At 40.6% G+C, this 18440-nt stretch overlaps 1 protein-coding gene across 1 annotated transcript in view; it reads right to left on the bottom strand.

Annotated features, from left to right (window-relative positions):
• Positions 1-18440, bottom strand: part of COL21A1 (collagen type XXI alpha 1 chain) — a 264373-nt gene that overhangs the window by 93505 nt on the left and 152428 nt on the right. Inside the window, exons 11-12 of the mRNA XM_061146356.1 lie at positions 6209-6262; positions 6064-6117 (exon numbers count right to left, since the gene is read on the bottom strand). Coding sequence (XP_061002339.1) covers positions 6064-6117; positions 6209-6262 — 108 coding nt within the window. The remainder of the gene's footprint in view (positions 1-6063; positions 6118-6208; positions 6263-18440) is intronic.

The following is an 18440-nucleotide window of genomic DNA, read 5'->3' as shown; positions in this document are numbered from 1 at the left end:
ATAAACTCAAAATGGATTAAAGATCTAAATGTAAGACCAGAAACTATAAAACTCCTAGAGGAGAACATAGGCAAAACACTCTCCGACATAAATCAAAGCAAGATCCTCTATGACCCACCTCCCAGAATATTGGAAATAAAAGCAAAACTAAACAAATGGGACCTAATGAAACTTAAAAGCTTTTGCACTACAAAGGAAACTATAAGTAAGGTGAAAAGACAGCCCTCAGATTGGGAGAAAATAATAGCAAATGAAGAAACAGACAAAGGATTAATCTCAAAAATATACAAGCAACTCCTGCAGCTCAATTCCAGAAAAATAAATGACCCAATCAAAAAATGGGCCAAAGAACTAAACAGACATTTCTCCAAAGAAGACATACAGATGGCTAACAAACACATGAAAAGATGCTCAACATCACTCATTATTAGAGAAATGCAAATCAAAACCACAATGAGGTACCATTACACGCCAGTCAGGATGGCTGCTATCCAAAAGTCTACAAGCAATAAATGCTGGAGAGGGTGTGGAGAAAAGGGAACCCTCTTACACTGTTGGTGGGAATGCAAACTAGTACAGCCGCTATGGAAAACAGTGTGGAGATTTCTTAAAAAACTGGAAATAGAACTGCCATATGACCCAGCAATCCCACTTCTGGGCATACACACTGAGGAAACCAGATCTGAAAGAGACACGTGCACCCCAATGTTCATCACAGCACTGTTTATAATAGCCAGGACATGGAAGCAACCTAGATGCCCATCAGCAGATGAATGGATAAGGAAGCTGTGGTACATATACACCATGGAATATTACTCAGCCATGAAAAAGAATTCATTTGAACCAGTCCTAATGAGATGGATGAAGCTGGAGCCCCTTATACAGAGTGAAGTAAGCCAGAAAGATAAAGAACATTACAGCATACTGACACATGTATATGGAATTTAGAAAGGTGATAACGATAACCCTATATGCAGAACAGAAAAAGAGACACAGAAACACAGAACAGACTTTTGAACTTTGTGGGAGAATGTGAGGGTGGGATATTTGAAAAGAACAGCATGTATACTATCTATGGTGAAACAGATCACCAGCCCAGGTGGGATGCACGAGACAAGTGCTCGGGCCTGGTGCACTGGGAAGACCCAGAGGAATCGGGTGGAGAGGGAGGTGGGAGGGGGGATCGGGATTGGGAATACATGTAAATCCATGGCTGATTCATATCAATGTATGACAAAACCCACTGGGAAAAAAAAATAATAATAATAAAAATTAAAAAAGAAAAAAAGAAAAAAAAAAAAAGAATTTCTATTGAAAAAATAAATAAATAAATAAAGTGGATGTTTTAAGTCTTAAAAACAAAAAAAAACAAAAAAATGGGCCAAAGAACTAAACAGACATTTCTCCAAAGAAGACATACAGATGGCTAACAAACACATGAAAAGATGCTCAACATCACTCATTATTAGAGAAATGCAAATCAAAACCACAATGAGGTACCATTACACGCCAGTCAGGATGGCTGCTATCCAAAAGTCTACAAGCAATAAATGCTGGAGAGGGTGTGGAGAAAAGGGAACCCTCTTACACTGTTGGTGGGAATGCAAACTAGTACAGCCGCTATGGAAAACAGTGTGGAGATTTCTTAAAAAACTGGAAATAGAACTGCCATATGACCCAGCAATCCCACTTCTGGGCATACACACTGAGGAAACCAGATCTGAAAGAGACACGTGCACCCCAATGTTCATCGCAGCACTGTTTATAATAGCCAGGACATGGAAGCAACCTAGATGCCCATCAGCAGATGAATGGATAAGGAAGCTGTGGTACATATACACCATGGAATATTACTCAGCCATTAAAAAGAATTCATTTGAACCAGTCCTAATGAGATGGATGAAGCTGGAGCCCATTATACAGAGTGAAGTAAGCCAGAAAGATAAAGAACATTACAGCATACTGACACATGTATATGGAATTTAGAAAGGTGATAACGATAACCCTATATGCAGAACAGAAAAAGAGACACAGAAATACAGAACAGACTTTTGAACTTTGTGGGAGAATGTGAGGGTGGGATATTTCAAAAGAACAGCATGTATACTATCTATGGTGAAACAGATCACCAGCCCAGGTGGGATGCACGAGACAAGTGCTCCGGCCTGGTGCACTGGGAAGACCCAGAGGAATCGGGTGGAGAGGGAGGTGGGAGGGGGGATCGGGATGGGGAATACGTGTAAATCCATGGCTGATTCATATCAATGTATGACAAAACCCACTGGAAAAAAAAAATAATAATAATAATAAAAATAAATAAAAAAAAAAAAGAAAGAAAAAGAAATCTACATGGGCAGATTACTCTCCCTATTTAAGAAAGAAGGAAAATGAAGAAGAAAGAAGGAAAAAGTGGCCCCTTCCTAAGCCAGTTCTATTTCTCCCTCCTATGTCACTATTGTCTTCATTTCAATTTTGTAAAAAACAATTTTTTTTTATCCTCAGGAACAGTGCTAGAGGTGAGAGATGAAGAAGTAAAGCCACTGGAATGCTGAATTTTAAAATATTATTCCCTAATAACCCTTTCTGCTTGGTCCTTTATTACTATTCTCAACATATATATATTGGAATTCCTTGATTGTGTAATAGATATCATTGCCTTTCAAAGCTTAGATAATGAGGCTTATTCATCTAAGAAAGGCTCGCTCATCACATGATGCCCTGATGTGATGCTGAGAGCAACTGGACAGGGAGATGCTGAAAGGACAATTCAAGTGTCTGACGCTCTAATGAAGGTACTAAATACAATGTATATAATTGGTTCCATAAAGATAACCTTAGTTAGAATTAAGATATATTTTCTCTTAAACCCTGAAAAACCAAATGATGAATTTGAACAAAGTCTGGCTAGTTTAAAAAAAATTATTAATGCTTCCTCTGTCTCCAGAATTGCATTTTCCATGCAAAGTTTCATAGTCAATTAGAAAACCCATAAATATACATCAGTTAATCAACCCAGCTTAATGTGCTTTAACAAAATATATTTCTCCACATGATTTAAATATATTAGTCTTCCTTAAGGTTGGGGAAGTGCTTTGAAGTAGTTAAAGTATTTCTTAGAGACCAAAGAATAGCTTTGGATTGAAAGTCATCAGCTGAAGACCATTTGGTAGATAAGATGTCCTCTTAATTTTGTAAATTCAAGGAAAAAGAAACCATACAAAATCTATATACATTCTCTTGTCTGATACGTGAGGAACAAATGTTACAGTCAGCAAGAAAGTGCATATAATTTTAATTATCTTAAGTGGAAACTCCCATGGGAGTTTTCAGTGGAAATCCACAAAATGGAAATTATTCTGGGAAAATATCCTGTAGAGAACAGTACATGTGGAACAATCCCCTGAAGGCCATGGGTGATGCCTGGAAAAAATGCCCTGATCGACCACAAGTCAAGGCCATCCCCAGGGTATGTTTTCAACCTTCCCTCTGCTGAACATTCTGGAGAAAGAACCAAGGAAAAACCTTTAACTCACTAAATTATTGTAGCTCTCAAGTCAAGAAATTCTCAGAGCCACATGAGACGTCAGGAGGGAAGTTAGGGGCAACGCATAGGGATTTTAGGCCCATAGTTAACGTCCACCAGAGTTGACGTCCAAACAATGACCTTTAGAAAACAACACTGAACAAAATCACTATTAGGCTGAAAACAGAGAAATTTATATAAACATACATCTTATTCATTTTGTCTTCTTCATTAGAATATATGGCTTTGTGAGAGTCACTCACTTTTATTTTAAAGATAATATAATGACTCAAAATGATAGAGCAGGTAGTTTAAGAGGCAACTAATAGAATCAGTGTTCTTTTTTCCCCTAATTTTTATTTTATTGGAGTATAGTGGATTTGCAATGTTGTGTTAGTTTCTGGTAAACAGCAAACTGATGCTGCTATATATCATGCGTAAATACATATATGTATGTGTGTGTATATATATTTATATTTTTCCTATTTTTCCATTACGGTTTATCAGCAGATATTAAATATAGCTCCCTGTGCCATACAGTAGGACGTTGTTATTTATTCCTCTTATTATAAGGGCTTGCACTTGCTAACCCCAGCCTCCCACTCTCTCCCTCCTCCATCCTTCCTCCCCCCTTGACAACCACAAGTTCCCTGTGTCTGTGGGTCTGTTTGTTTTTGTAGATTACTGTTCTTTATGTTTAAATAAGGTGTTTTACTCCAATTCTTTTGTGGTGAATGAATAAAAATCCACCATTTAAACCCGTCAACACAAAAATATTTAAATAAATATATTCATTTATCCATTCCTGAATACATTTATTCATGCATGCATACTTTTATATATTCACCCCATGCCTGAATCAGGCTACTTGTGAACACATTAAAGAAACAGCAATGATCCTGTAGACTAGAACAGAGTGAGGGGACCGGCACGTGGTCTCATAACAAATAGCTGCAGCTTCCCAGTGGGATCCCTCATTCTCGTAGAGGAGTTGGGGGTCTCTCATGATAGCCCAGAGCATACAAATATAAAACATCTCCATACCTGTGGGCCTGGCCTGCTCTCCATCACCTCCTAATATGCACCTTCATCATTTAAAATAGGCAGAAATTGCCAGTGGCTAAAAACATTCACAGAGGCCAAGGTCCCTTGAGAGGCAAGAAGATTTTTGTACCATTTCTGCCAGAATTCTATCAACTGCTGTTGTTGCTCTGTCTTCCCTGGCTCCCCCGACGTTACAGAGCTCCCCTGACCAATTCCACCTTCTCTGTATGATTTTCAGTCACTAACTGTCCTGTTTGCCCTAAAACTTCCTGCCCAGGACACATGTCAGTCACCCTCACGCAACAACCCAACCACAATCTCATTCCTTGGTAAACAGAACAGAACAATAAAACAACAAACATTTATTTAAGGAAAATCCTGTACCAGGGACCACACTAAGTATTTTTCATATGTTATCACACTTATTTTGTGATATAAACCTATAAAGAAATCCCCATTGATTCAACAAACAAAATAAGATTCAAAGACATCAAATCACAAGCCAAGATTAAACAGCTTGAAAGCAGCACCCCCATCATGAGATCTGCCAGGGGGTCCATCCAGAGATAGAACTTGAGCAGCTACAATTTCCTATAACCAGTATGAACAACCACAAAAATATAAAATGGATGGAGTCCAGATCAGTGTTTCTCAGGTGTGAATGCCATGCACACTGTTTTTAAAAGACAATCATTTTGCAAGGATTGTAGCTAGAAAATTAAGCACAAGTTTTCATCAGGCGCAAACAGCAGAAGAGCCTTCAAAGAACGCAGAAATAAGATTGTGCTTTAGGAATTAAGCCAACAAATCATCTTGGGGATCTGAGCAAATCCAAATGGCCATCTTAGACATGCAACAGTGTCCTGGATCCAGGACTGGATCCTTTGGGAGGTACTAAAATATTGAACAAACTTGAAGAACATAGCTCTTCCAATTTAAAAAAAAAAAAAAAAAAGAATGAATAAATACCCCCAAGCACCTAAAATTTAAGAAAAAAAAAAAAAAACACTCTCAACAAAAAAATAAATAAATAAACATAGCAAATCTTAGAGCTGTAGAAAAGGAAAGTCAGACAAATGTCTGCACCCACAGAATCCCTACAGGAGAAAGAAGTCCACCCAGTAAGATTAAAATGGGTTTCTATTATAGAGATGGATGAATGACTATAGGTGACTAACGTGGGAACAGACTGCATTCATATAATTCTCTTCTCTCTAAGAAGGCAGCTCCCTGTGGAGCTTAACCACAGACAGAGAACACAGTACCAGGGCAAGGCAAATACCCGCACCATCTGCAGTGGTATCTAGGGACAACCACTTTGTTCTGGTGATAAACGCCTCCTGTGTGCTTGATCAGCCAATGGTCCCTGACGTTTCTGAGCCAAAATCTTGGAATTCACCAGGATGAAGACCATTGAATGGGGGTCCTCACAGGTAACAGCCTTTGTCTTTGAGTGACTGAAACAACCAGATATGCCCTTGTTTGTGTGTATTTACCTTTTCTCCATCTCTTCCAGGTTCTCCTTTGTAACCTGGCAGTCCTTGTGCTCCCTAAATTAACCACAAAATAAAATTCTGTTAGTTATGTTCTTTGGTTCACTAGAAACAGTACTTCTAAAATATGAATACACAGACCACGTACTTGTATTCCCGGGGATCCTGGAACACCTGGTGATCCTGCTATTCCCTGATATCCCTGAAGAGAAGGAAACAAGAAATAATTATTTCATCATATTCACAAAGGGCAGCCCTCCATTTCGATTTTCTTTTTGGTTTCCCACGCAGCATGCGAAATCTTAGTTCCTCGACCAGGGATCAAACCCGTGTTCCTTATAGTAGAAGCACAGAGTCTTAACCACTGGACCTCCAGGGAATTCCCAGCTTTCCATTTCAGAATTCACTCTTTCTCACATTTCCCACACCTACAACTTCACTTCATGACTGTTTAAGAAGTTTAAGAAACCACAACTACAAAGGGACAAATGCTTAATAAGGAATGCACACCGTCCAGTCTTTAGGAAAACAGTATTAAATATCTCTAGCTCAATAAAATTATCAACAAATGCTTCACTGCAAAGGAAGGCTTTGAGAGGGAAATGCAGAGTCAATGTTCAGAGTTCCTGGAGAAATCTTCTGCACATTAGAAACACATTTAATGTATTCAAAAGAAAACCATCTAGGATTGGAGGATTAAACAAATGTGACACATTTTAAAACTACCTGAGTATCAGTTCAGTTCAGTTGCTCAGTCATGTCTGACTCTTTGTGATCCCATGAACCACAGCACGCCAGGCCTCCCTGTCCATCACCAACTCCCTGTGTCCACCCAAACCCATGTCCATCGAGTCGGTGATGCCATCCAACCATCTCACCCTCTGCTGTCCCCTTCTTCTCCTGCCCTCAATCTTTCCCAGCATCAGGGTCTTTTCAAATGAGTCAGTTCTTTGCATTAGGTGGCCAAAGTATTGGAGTTTCAGCTTCAACATCAGTCCTTCCAATGAACACCCAGGACTGATCTCCTTTAGGATGGACTGGTTGGATCTCCTTGCAGTCCAAGGGACTCAAGAGTCTTCTCCAACACCACAGTTCAAAAGCATCAATTCTTCGGTGCTCAGCTTTCTTTATAGTCCAACTCTCACATTCATACATGACCACTGGAAAAACCAGATTATGGTCATCTGCAATAAATTATAACTGGATGAATGCTATTCTTCAGGATAAGTCTATAACAGACTTTGGGTTGCCTATTTAGAAAGTTCACCCCACAAACATGGCTATGATGTGTCCCGCCACCTCCCAAGGCTGAGCTGTCTGCTAAGGTCACTTTCAAATCCATTGTGTCCCACACATCCTTCCAGAATTTGGAAACTTGGTAAAACACAACTTTTTCAGACAGATGCAGACTATTCAATCTTCATTCCCTGCGTGGTCACTAAACTCCAAAACAAACTTCAGACCCTCAACACTTGTCCAAGTTTCCCAGGATCAGCGTCGGGTTGACTTGGACCACCTGGCATCTACAAACATTCCCTCTTTATTCACATCCCATCTTTCTCAGACCTTACTGTTCAGGCACAGTTTTCTATTGCCAATAACTATTAGCACAAATCTCATTAATGTCTCCAATAACACCCTCATTCTTAAACCCAAAAGCGCCATTCCCACATGGCTATTCATGAATGTCTGCATGGATCTTTGTATCCACTCAGTCACGTGTCAGTACATTTTCAGCTGCAATTTTTAGAGACATCAGAATTCCCTGCTTTTCCATTCCAATTTCAAATATTCCTTTTACTATCCTTTGCTAACTCTAATAACAATAATAGCAACAATAACAGGGCCTCAGAAAGATCAGTCGCAGATTATTATTTTTCTCCTTTTATATACACTTGCAGTTCTCATTTTGTAAAATGCTCTCAGCTACTCCCAGAATGGGGGTGACTATGATTTCTATCATCAACCATCAATCTTTCCCCGTTTGCTGGTTCAGAAAATGTATCATTATGTCTTCTCCAGTATTCCTTAAACATATTTCTCTTGAGTCCACTGGCCCCCTCCTTAAACATTTTACTCCAGCCCATGAACAAGTCTCAAAACTAACCTCTTCAAACTCCATACAAAGCAACCTGCAATTTCCAAACCCACCATCTGCTCTCTAGGATGGCACTGTCTCCATGTCACTGGATTTTGCCCCCTTGAGATGAAAGACAAAGAATCATTTATTTCTATATATCATTGAACAGAGCATCTGCTACATATTTTGTCAATCAAATGTTGGAAAAATTCACCTCCAAGTCATCCACACAGAATGCAAGTGTAAAAAAATCTCTTTTCCCAAGGAACCATGTTTGCTTTAGCAGCTTCTGGAATTGAAACTATTAGTAATATCACGTGGTTCATGCTCTCAAGATCAGGGAGGAAAAAGAAAAGCCATGGACGCAGCTTGTTCATCCTGGGATCTCTGCCACTCCAGTCATCACTGAATTTCCTTCTCTCCACCTTTGGAATCAGATGGGCCTGGAATTGCTTTTCAGCTGCCACTGCTAGTACGTGCCTACACAGAACCAGGTCCATTAAAAATGCCAACACTCAAGATGCTCTTTACATCCTTCAAAACCCTGCGTGCACCATCCGGAGAGAGTGACATGACTTACAACATGCTCCTATTATTGGAAAAAATAATAGTACCAATAATTTATACAGTATTAATCAACAAATATAGTTCATATATATATATATATATGAACTATAAATATGTTCATATATGTTAATCTCCTTAATCCTTACAGCCACCTTTTAAGGTCAGTTCTAGATTATCCCCATTTGCAAATGATGAAACTGAGAAATTGCCAAAAGTGACATACTAGCCCAAGTAGGTAGAAATACCTTCTCATCAGAAAATGCTTCGTGACACATCCAGTCCTAGGATTCTAGAACAATTAATCAGATTCAGAATTCCATGTGCCAGACTAGTTTGATCATATTTTTATTGCTTTATTTTTAATAGCTAGCATTTATTGCTTGCCTAGGATGTGCTGGTATTATTATTATTATTAATCATTGACTGCACAGCATGAAAGGTCCTAGTTACCTCAACCAGGGATTGAGCACATGTCCCCTGCAGTAGAAGCACGGAGTCTTAACTACTGGATCATCAGGGAAGTCCCCAGATTTGTTTTAAATTGCTTAGAATTCTGAGGACCCAGAGGAAAGAAGTGTTAATAAAATTCCTCAAAAGAAAGTCACCATGGAAATTGACTATGTATCAAAATGATTGGTCATCAGCAATGGTTCTCATTTAATGAAATTTTGCTTTCACATTTTTTTTTTCAAAAGTTAAGTCAAATGTCATATGAACTTTATTACTTTTTTCAGAAAGTTAATCTTTAGTAGATCAAAAGCTGCCATGGCATCTCTCCCCTCTGAGGAAGGAGTAAGTGATTGTGTTACATTTTAATGGATTAAGGCAATGTGGAGATACCCCAGACAGTGTTCCCAGCTCACCTCTGACTCATAATGTGACCTCAGGCACACTCATCACATCCCCAAGTCTTGGGAGGCAACACAGTGAAGTGGAAAGACAATGAATTTTAAAACTGGAAAAGACCTGGGGCTGAATTTTTGCTCCTCCCTTGACTTTCTGCGGGACTCCAGCTAAGCCATTTTACAGAGCTAAGCCTCAGCTTCTGACCATAAACCGGAATAACAGTAAATCAATGGACTCACAGGTGAAAATGTCTGACAGGTGTTAGAATCTCAGTAAAGGTGAGCTTCTTCCTTTTCTTTAGACTCAATGACTATGTACAAAGCCATAGATTGCTTCTGCAGAACCTTATTCTTTAGCCTTAAGGGCCACCATCAGAGCATGAGGAATGACACGCTGGGCATCACATCATGACTTAAGCTTTCTTCAGCACATGTACAGATCCAATGCTGAACGTGTAAAAAGGTCCTGTGTGTCTCGAGGGGCCTGTTTGCTTTGTCTTTAGAAAAACTGCAGCATGGGAATAATCAATGCTTCCCACTATATAAGAACCAGCTGACTGCTGTTTTCCTAACATACAAGATGCATTCTTGAAAACTTAATTGTATCAAGAAGCTCAAGGATTATTTTAGCGCTAGAGGAAACATGATTAGCAACAAAATAAAGAAAAACCAAAACCACATCCGAGCTGGGGGATCCCAAGGCAAATCACCAGGAGAAGTTGGATGAAATTCAGTAAAACAAATTTTGGACTAAAGATCAGGAAAATAAAGGTTAACAGGGAGGAATATTACAACATAGAACACTTTCCAAGAGGAGCAAGAAATAAAACATTGCTTGACTCATAGCAGGGTACATTAAAACCAAAAAAAAAAAAAAAGCCCTGAAATAGGACAAATGATAAGCTTTTCATATAGGCTACTGAGTTTTTCTTTTTGGGAATATAGGTGTTCCTGTGTTTTCTTGTAGAACTGCAACTTTCACATTATCATAGACCAATTAATACTACTCAACATTAATTTTGCCCTTTTGCAATTTTAGCAGGTCCAAATACCCACCCTTCCCCCAACTGTAAGATTTCTGCGAGTATGAAAGTCTTTTCCACGTTCACACAAAGTCTCTTTGTAAATGAGTCATTTTTTAGGAAAAAATATTCTTGCTGCCAAATTGCAGGGTTGAAGAATACAGAATCAATTTACTTTCTTCCATGATTCAGAGTTCTGATGCTCCAGGAAAGATGTATAGCTTTGAAAAGGAAATTAAGAAATAAAATCATTGTGCAAGGGTCACAATTTCTTCTGAGCCCAGTTCTAATCATAGCATAAAATATTCTGCCAATCTAAATGCATAATTTTGTTTCAGTAATGAGGATAGTCATTGGTTCCCTTTAAATACTCTAAACTTAAAAATGAGAATGAAATCTAGAGAAATCTCTTTGGATGTCACTCCCACTTTTAAATGTAAAAAAGAATGTGATTTAAATTTTACGCTATTACATAACTTTCTTCAGTGTTTCCCAAATTTCCAGTAGAGTCTCTTAGATACCCAGCCAGGGTAACTAGGCAACCAAAATCAAGTATATACTTTTAATGTGTGCTGTGGATTCTTCTGGGCAACTCAGGTCTACACACAACTAAATTTTCTACACAGCTACATTCTAACGATATTCATAAAACTGTCTTTGCAGGTATATGGACTATAGAAATTAGTAAATAGAAAATAGTCACCTATCCCAAGGAGTTCATAGGCTTTAACTGATTGCTAAAATGACCTGATAAATAAATCACATGAATATCTATAAAATTACACACACACTGAGCTCTAAGAAAGAAGCATGATGCTATGGGGGGAGAAGGGTAGGCAGTCCAGGGAAGCTTCCTAAAGAGACAGGCTCAAAGGAATAGTCAAGGAAGCACCGTGCATCAGAGGGAGCCCTTCAGCCGCCCTGCAGTGGGCGAGATGAGCCGCATCCATGAGAGGAGAGAAGAGGGGGTTAGGAGGGAGCAGGCTGTGAGACAGGGCCAGCGCGGGCGGATGGGAGCCAGGACACAGCACTGTGGGCGCGCTATCCAAGCGGCTCAGCCAGCGGGCCACACAGGCAGACTCTGCAAAGCTTACTTGGAGGACAGGTGAGAGGGGGCAGGAAATGCATAAGGACACAGTGGAAGCTTCCTGCAGGGGAGAGGATGAGAGGTAGACCCCGAGTCAACTCAGGGGTGTTTAGTCTAACCTGAAAGTGGGGAACAGGGAGTGAGGGCTGTGGAATTTGTGGAATGAAGCCTAGGTTTCTGGCTCCTGCGAGAGATGGCTGATCCTGCCATTGACTGAAGGCCTCTGGGGGAAATACAGTTTAATTGGTTTTCAAATACTAAGTAGCACAAACATTAGAAAAATATTTTTATGGACTAAAGAATAAATAAATAAATTGAATGACAGTCACAGGAAGAAAGCTTAGAGCTTGAAAAGTCTATTTCATTTATGGAGACTTGTTTTTTTATAATCCACCTACTTCCAGAAGTATTTTCAGTAGGTTGGTGGCCAACACTGAAGGGCATAGAATCAATGGAACTATTTAATACAAGGCAGAAAGGGAGAAATGATTGCAGAGGCAACAGAGAACATTTTAGAGGAATGGAAACTTAGAATCTTGAGTAGAGTAATGATTAGACAGGTCTATACATTTGTCAAGACTTGAAATGAGTGTATTTTGTATTTTATTGTAAATAATCTATACCTCTATAAAACTGACTTATAAAGGAAAAAGAAGTTATATGCTTTTGAGGAATAAAAAACAGAATTTCTACTTCAAATGAAAGCAAGCTACATTTACTATACAGATCTTCTTTGACTTACAATGGGATTACGTCCAGAAAAAACCATCTTAAGTTGAAAATATCTAAAATTGAAAATGCACTGAATACACCTAACCTACCCAACATCATGGTTAAGCCCAGAAGATTTAACCATGCTCAGAAGACTTCTGTTAGCCTACAGTTGGGCAAAACCCAGTCAAGGGAAAGATCAAAATTCAACGTATAATTTCTATTGAATACATAGTGCTTTTGTACCATCTTTTTAAAAAGTTGAAAAGTCATTAAAACATCCAAAGGTGGGGAGTGGGCAGCAACATCTGTAAGTGAAACTTAATCTAAATCTAGTTCTCCCTGCCTTAGATAAAGGAATGGCTGATAATCATAAAACAACACGATCCACTTTCCCATAATAATTTGCCTTGAACTAACCACTGCCTTCCTTTGACAAATAATCTCTGCAGATACAGCTCTGTTCTGTTCTCAGATTCACAGATTCAATTAAACTTAGGTAAATTACTTCATTCCCTGAATGAGGTTACACTTAAAGTTATACTAAGCTTATTTCAAAAGGAGAACACACAACTTTTAAAGGTAACTGGTACCATTTTAGTAATTATTATAAACTCTATAGTTATGCTTTATGTTCAAAGGGGAATGACCAATAGTTCCTCATTCCATTTCTTGCTCTGCTGCTGCTTTTTTTCATAGTACTTCCCACCATCTGATATTGCTTACTTATTTATTATTTCATAAGTGTGAATTTATTATCTGTCTCTCCCCACCAGCGTGTGAGCTTCAAAACAGCAGGGTATTTTTTCTGTTTTGTTCATTGCTATATTCCCTTAGCCTAGAAGAACACTCAATGAAATACCTAGCATGTGAATGGAAGAACGAAAAAACAAATAAACAAGCAAACATATAAACATTGTGTCCAACTAGTCACCACTACCTACGGGTCTAAAAATAATAGTGGAAACAGCTCTGCATTCAGACAGATTATAATCAAAAGAAGATATGATGTAGGCATGAATTGGCCTTTAAAATCACAATGCTAAAAAATAAATCACAAGTGCTAGATGTGTCACCAAACAATTCCTTAATTTAATTAAATATACAAATAGCTTTCACATATATAATGATTATGCACAATCATTATTATTGTACATACTACCTATAATATATAAAATATATTGTAATCTATTTAAGGGATGCATGAGATAAACATGGAAAGATTCATATGTGAGGTTGACATAAGGGGTGTGTTGAAAAAAAAAGAAGTAGCTAATCCACTAAGGTTTGTCTAGGAAAGCTTTATAGAAGAGGTGAGTTTTATGTACCATTTTGTCAGAAAAAGGAAGATAAACTGCCCAAGCGCTGGATCCTTCACCTGAGGCAAATGGTCTACATTTGAGTTTATCAGTGAGACTCCTGAGGATGTGTGTGTGTGGTGTGACCGTGAGCATGTTTTGCGAGGAACACAGACCCAGGGGAAGGGAGAGCTCAGGTAGAAAGTGTTCTGTCTAGAATGTCCCCAACACTTCATAACGAGTCCACTTCTTGTCATTCTCTTTCCCAGGCTACATCACAGCCATTCCTTTGAATTGTACGCTAACATCTCCCATTTTCCAGACCACCCATCTCCACAGCACCCAGCCTCCAGCTCCCCACAGCTCTTAAATGACCGAGTACATAATTGGTACCGTATTCAGTTCAGAGTCTGAAAAAAAAAGCATAAAAAGCTTTGCTCCTGGGTCCTATTACTAATTATCCCCCCAGCCCCTGCCAAGCTTACTCTGCAAGCCTGGTGTTCCTTTTTATTTTATTTTTTATTTGCTTGTGTTCCTTTCCTCCTATTCTCTACCGTCACTCTGGAGGACTGTGGAATTTGAGACGAGCTTCCTTGCTGGGATTACACCTGAAGCTCAGTAACCCCCTTGCCCCTCCCAAGGTTGTCTTCTGAGCTGACTCACTTCTGAGTGTATCCCAGCTCCTTCGTACCTCTAACCAAATCCAGCACTCCAAAAGCAGGACTGCAGTCTTTCTTAATACTCACATCATATATTACCAACAATGCCAAAAGTCACATTAGCCTTTTAAGTCACACATTACATATGTTAATTTCTCTTTTGACAAAGTTTAATTTAAATGCCATGTCCCAGACAAATATTCCATTTGAATTTCAGTCTGTTAGAATAGCCATTCTCCAAATTCGCCAAAGCTATTTGGATCTTCATGTCAACCCAAAAGCCAAAATAAATTCCCAAAATGAAATCAAGAATCAAAAATTCTTGAAAATCATATTAAGTCAGTGAACGTAGAATATCAAATGCTTTTAAAAAAAAAAAACAAACCCTGGAAGAAACAGCAAAATACTTAATAGTGGGGAAATTTTACTCCTCTTTTGCAAACCAAATTAAGAGAACTATTGACAACATCTATAGCAAAGAATTCATTATCTTAATGTACAAGAATTGCATTAATTGGGATCCAAAATACAAGAAAGGACAGTTCATAAAGAGAACTCCCTCTGAATGCCAGACTTTTATGTTCAGTCATCCACTAACAATTTCTGCTTGAACATCTAAAGTAAAAATCTGATCTATCCCAAAGCAAACTCCTGACGCCCCTTCCCCAGTCTTCTCTGCCCCCATCCCTCTACATGACTAGATTCACCCTTGACTGCTCTTACACAAACTCATGTCTGATGCATCAGTAAATCCTAGGGGCTCTAACTTCAAAATATCCCCAGAAGATAAGCAGTTCCCTTCCCCTCACTCCTACCATCCTGATGCCAGCCACCTTCCTCTCATTCCTGGATTATTTCCTGTCTCATCTCCCTGCTTTTGCCCTTATCGCCCTAAAGTCCAGTTTTCAGTTTCAACTCAGAAGTCAGAGTCATTTCCTTCACAAATAAGCGATATCACATCACTCCTTTATTCCAGACCCTCCCATGGCTCTTGAGCTCATTCCAACTGAAACCAAAGTCAAGTGGTCACAACGGCCTGCAGGCTCTAAGAGACCCCTCCTTCCTCCTGTGGACCTTCCCCCTTCATCTGGAGGACCGGCCCGCCCCACTGTGTGGATGGAGAAGGTCCTGCAGTTTGGAATTCCCCATCTGTGCTAACTGCCGCTTCTGTAAGGTTTAATCTCTGGAGAAAGTCACCCTTCTTCTGGCATCTGTGGACCACTTGAGGACAGGCTGAGAGGGGCGGGGCTGGGGGACGCACTGCATCCCACGGCTGACTCTGAACCGAGCACGCTGGTCCAGCAGACGCAGTGCATGGTCATCTTCCTGGGTTAGTTCTGAAAAGAAAGGGTTAGTCGCTCACTCGTCCGACTCTTTAGGACCCCATGGACTGCAGCCCATCAGGCTCCTCTGTCCATAGAATTCTCCAGGCCAGCATACTGGAGTGGGCTGCCATTTCCTTCTCCAGGAGATCTTCCCCACCCAGGGACCGAACCCAGGTCTCCCACATTGCAGGCAGATTCGTTACCATCTGAGCCGCCAGGGAAGTCCTCAATTCTGAAGGCCAATATGGAGAATCTTGTCCAGAAACCTGAAACTAGGTCCAGCTCACCTTTCTCTCTTAGCAAATGTGATAACTTTGATAAAATCTTAGAAAATCAGCATTGGAGAGAAACTGGGCCTCACTGGGCACCACTTTCTTATTTTCCAGACAGAAAAGCTGAGACCCAAGAAAGCAAAACAACTTTCAAAAGCAGACAGCAGAATGGCCCCAGATCTTCCCGACAACCAGCCGGGGCTTTGGGTTCAGGGAAGTACTTTCCTTCATGAAGAGGAATTAATGATGACAGAAAAAAAGACCGAAACAAACACCATAAAAGCCAAAACTTCTACAAGATCATAAAGTAGCCCCATTATGTTTCCCAAAATGGCCTTCTTTTAAAAACTCCAATGTTCATAGCATTGCAGAGCCTTTAATAGTTGTCCTACTCTTAAGTACCTAAAAGGATACATAAATACTTCCTCTGCCTCTCTTTTGATAGTGTTGAAACAGTAAAATAGTAATACGTTCAGACACTGTGCTGAGAGAAGTCATTTAACTGATAGAGAAATGAGAAAGCAGTGGAAGGATTTGAAGGCAGCTCTTTAATTCGGGTCGAAGGCATTTTCCTGATGAAAATTAGTGTTTCTCCAGAATGGAATAATTTCCTATTTAAAGCTTCAGTTGACTTGGCCTGGTTATAATGTGAAAAAGATTCAAATTGCTGATTGAGGGGGGTTGCACAAAACCAAATCCAAACAAAGCAGAATTCCCTTCGAATTGTTCCATCCAAGTTTCCTTGGCCAGATGGCCTCTGTCACCAGCCAGAGGCCCCACCCACCGCGCCCCACTCCACCGCTGGCCCTGGACACGCACTAATGACCCTCAGCTGCTCTGGCTCCAGGCTCACTTTCTCCTACTGCCTGGCCACCCAACCTCGTATCTCCTGTAGAGGGGAAAAGACAGGGGGTGGGAAGATACGTAAGAGAAAAAGGTATCCCTTTGGGTAAACAGGATTGGCAGTAGTGTATCAGTTCCCATGGCTGCTATAAGAAATCCCCCCAAACAGAGTGCCTTAACACACACACACTCCTGGTTCCGGAGGTCAGAAATCCATAATGGGTCTTAGGGAGCTAAATTCTTGGTGTTGTTGGGGCTGCCTTCCTTCCAGAGGCACCAGGGGAGAATCTGTCCCTTCGCTTGCCCAGCTGCTAGAAGCTGCCTGCATCCCTCGGCTCAGGGCAGCTCCCTCTGATCTCTGCTTCCATCACCCACAGCATCTCCTCCTCTGCCTGACGCTCCTGCCTCCCTCTTATAAGAACCACTGTGATGACACTGAGCCACTCAGATTAGTCAAGAAAATGTCTTCATCTCCAAGTCTCTTTTGCCACATAAGGTGCCATATTCACAGGGCTTAGAGTTTAGGATGTGGACATTACCCTGTCTATTAAGCTTGTCCTTTCTCTTTCAGCAGATATTACCTGATAGTGTCTAACGTTTAATGTCAGACACTGCAGAGCTACAGCTATATACACACACACAAATATCCATGTGCTGAATGAGATGAGACAATAAGCCTAGTATCGTTCAAATGAGAGTCACACAGTATAACATCCAAAGTTATTGTATCAGGCTGTGTGCATGGTAAATCACTTCAGTCATGTCTGACTCTTTGTGACCTAATGGACTGCAACCCACCAGGCTCCTCTGTCCATGGGATTTCCCAGGCAAGAATACTGGAGTGGGTTGCCATTTCCTCCTCCAAGGGATCTTCCTGACCCAGGGATTAACCTGCCTCTCTTGGGTCTCCTGCATTGGCAGGTGGTTCTTTACCACTAGTGCCAACTAGGAAGTCTAATTATAGTTAATTTCCAGTGGTAAAAAGAGCAAACTAGAACTGATAACCTGTGGAACGTACTCACCTCTCAATACTTCCCAGGACTTCGTAACCACTAAAAAGACAAAAGCCCGAATAATTTGGCAGTCCTGTCCGGGGAGCTGCATGTCACTGGGAAGGATCAGCAGGTGACGGAGCTGCATGTCACTGGGAAGGGTCAGCAGGTGACATGTCAGCGTGTGAAATGTCTCTGCTTTGGAGCTGGGACAGCACTGCACCTGCCAGCAACAGGAAGAGCGTGTCCCGTGGAAGGGGTCTCCAGGCAGCCGGCTCGTCTTCATAAAGCCCGCCTCCCTCTGTGTGATCAGAGGGGAAACCCCCCTGCAAATGGGGCTGAGGGAGTGCACTGTGGTCACATAACTCGTGCAGCTATCCTGAGAAAGGGGAGGGTTATAAGAGAACTGACAGGTACCTCGCAGGAGTGGATAAAGGAAAAGGGGGAGATGTTAGGACTGAAATCTACTCATTTCGTTCAACTCAAATAGAAGCACTCTGATGCTAAACCTTCCATCCTCACGCCCAGCTGTTGCTACACTGGGCGGCTTGGCTCTCTGCCCCCATGCAAACATTTAACCGCCTAGACTCTTATCCAGGCCATACTCTCCCTCTAGTGGGTAGAACCAGTGCCCTTACCCACCCAAGCCTTTTCTTCCCAAGAATACCCCTTATCTCCC

The sequence above is a fragment of the Dama dama genome, chromosome 7 (assembly GCF_033118175.1).
Source record: "Dama dama isolate Ldn47 chromosome 7, ASM3311817v1, whole genome shotgun sequence".
Lineage (NCBI taxonomy): Eukaryota > Metazoa > Chordata > Mammalia > Artiodactyla > Cervidae > Dama > Dama dama.
The sequence above is the reverse complement of the archived record's forward strand: the minus strand, read 5'-3'. Positions and strand labels throughout refer to the sequence as shown.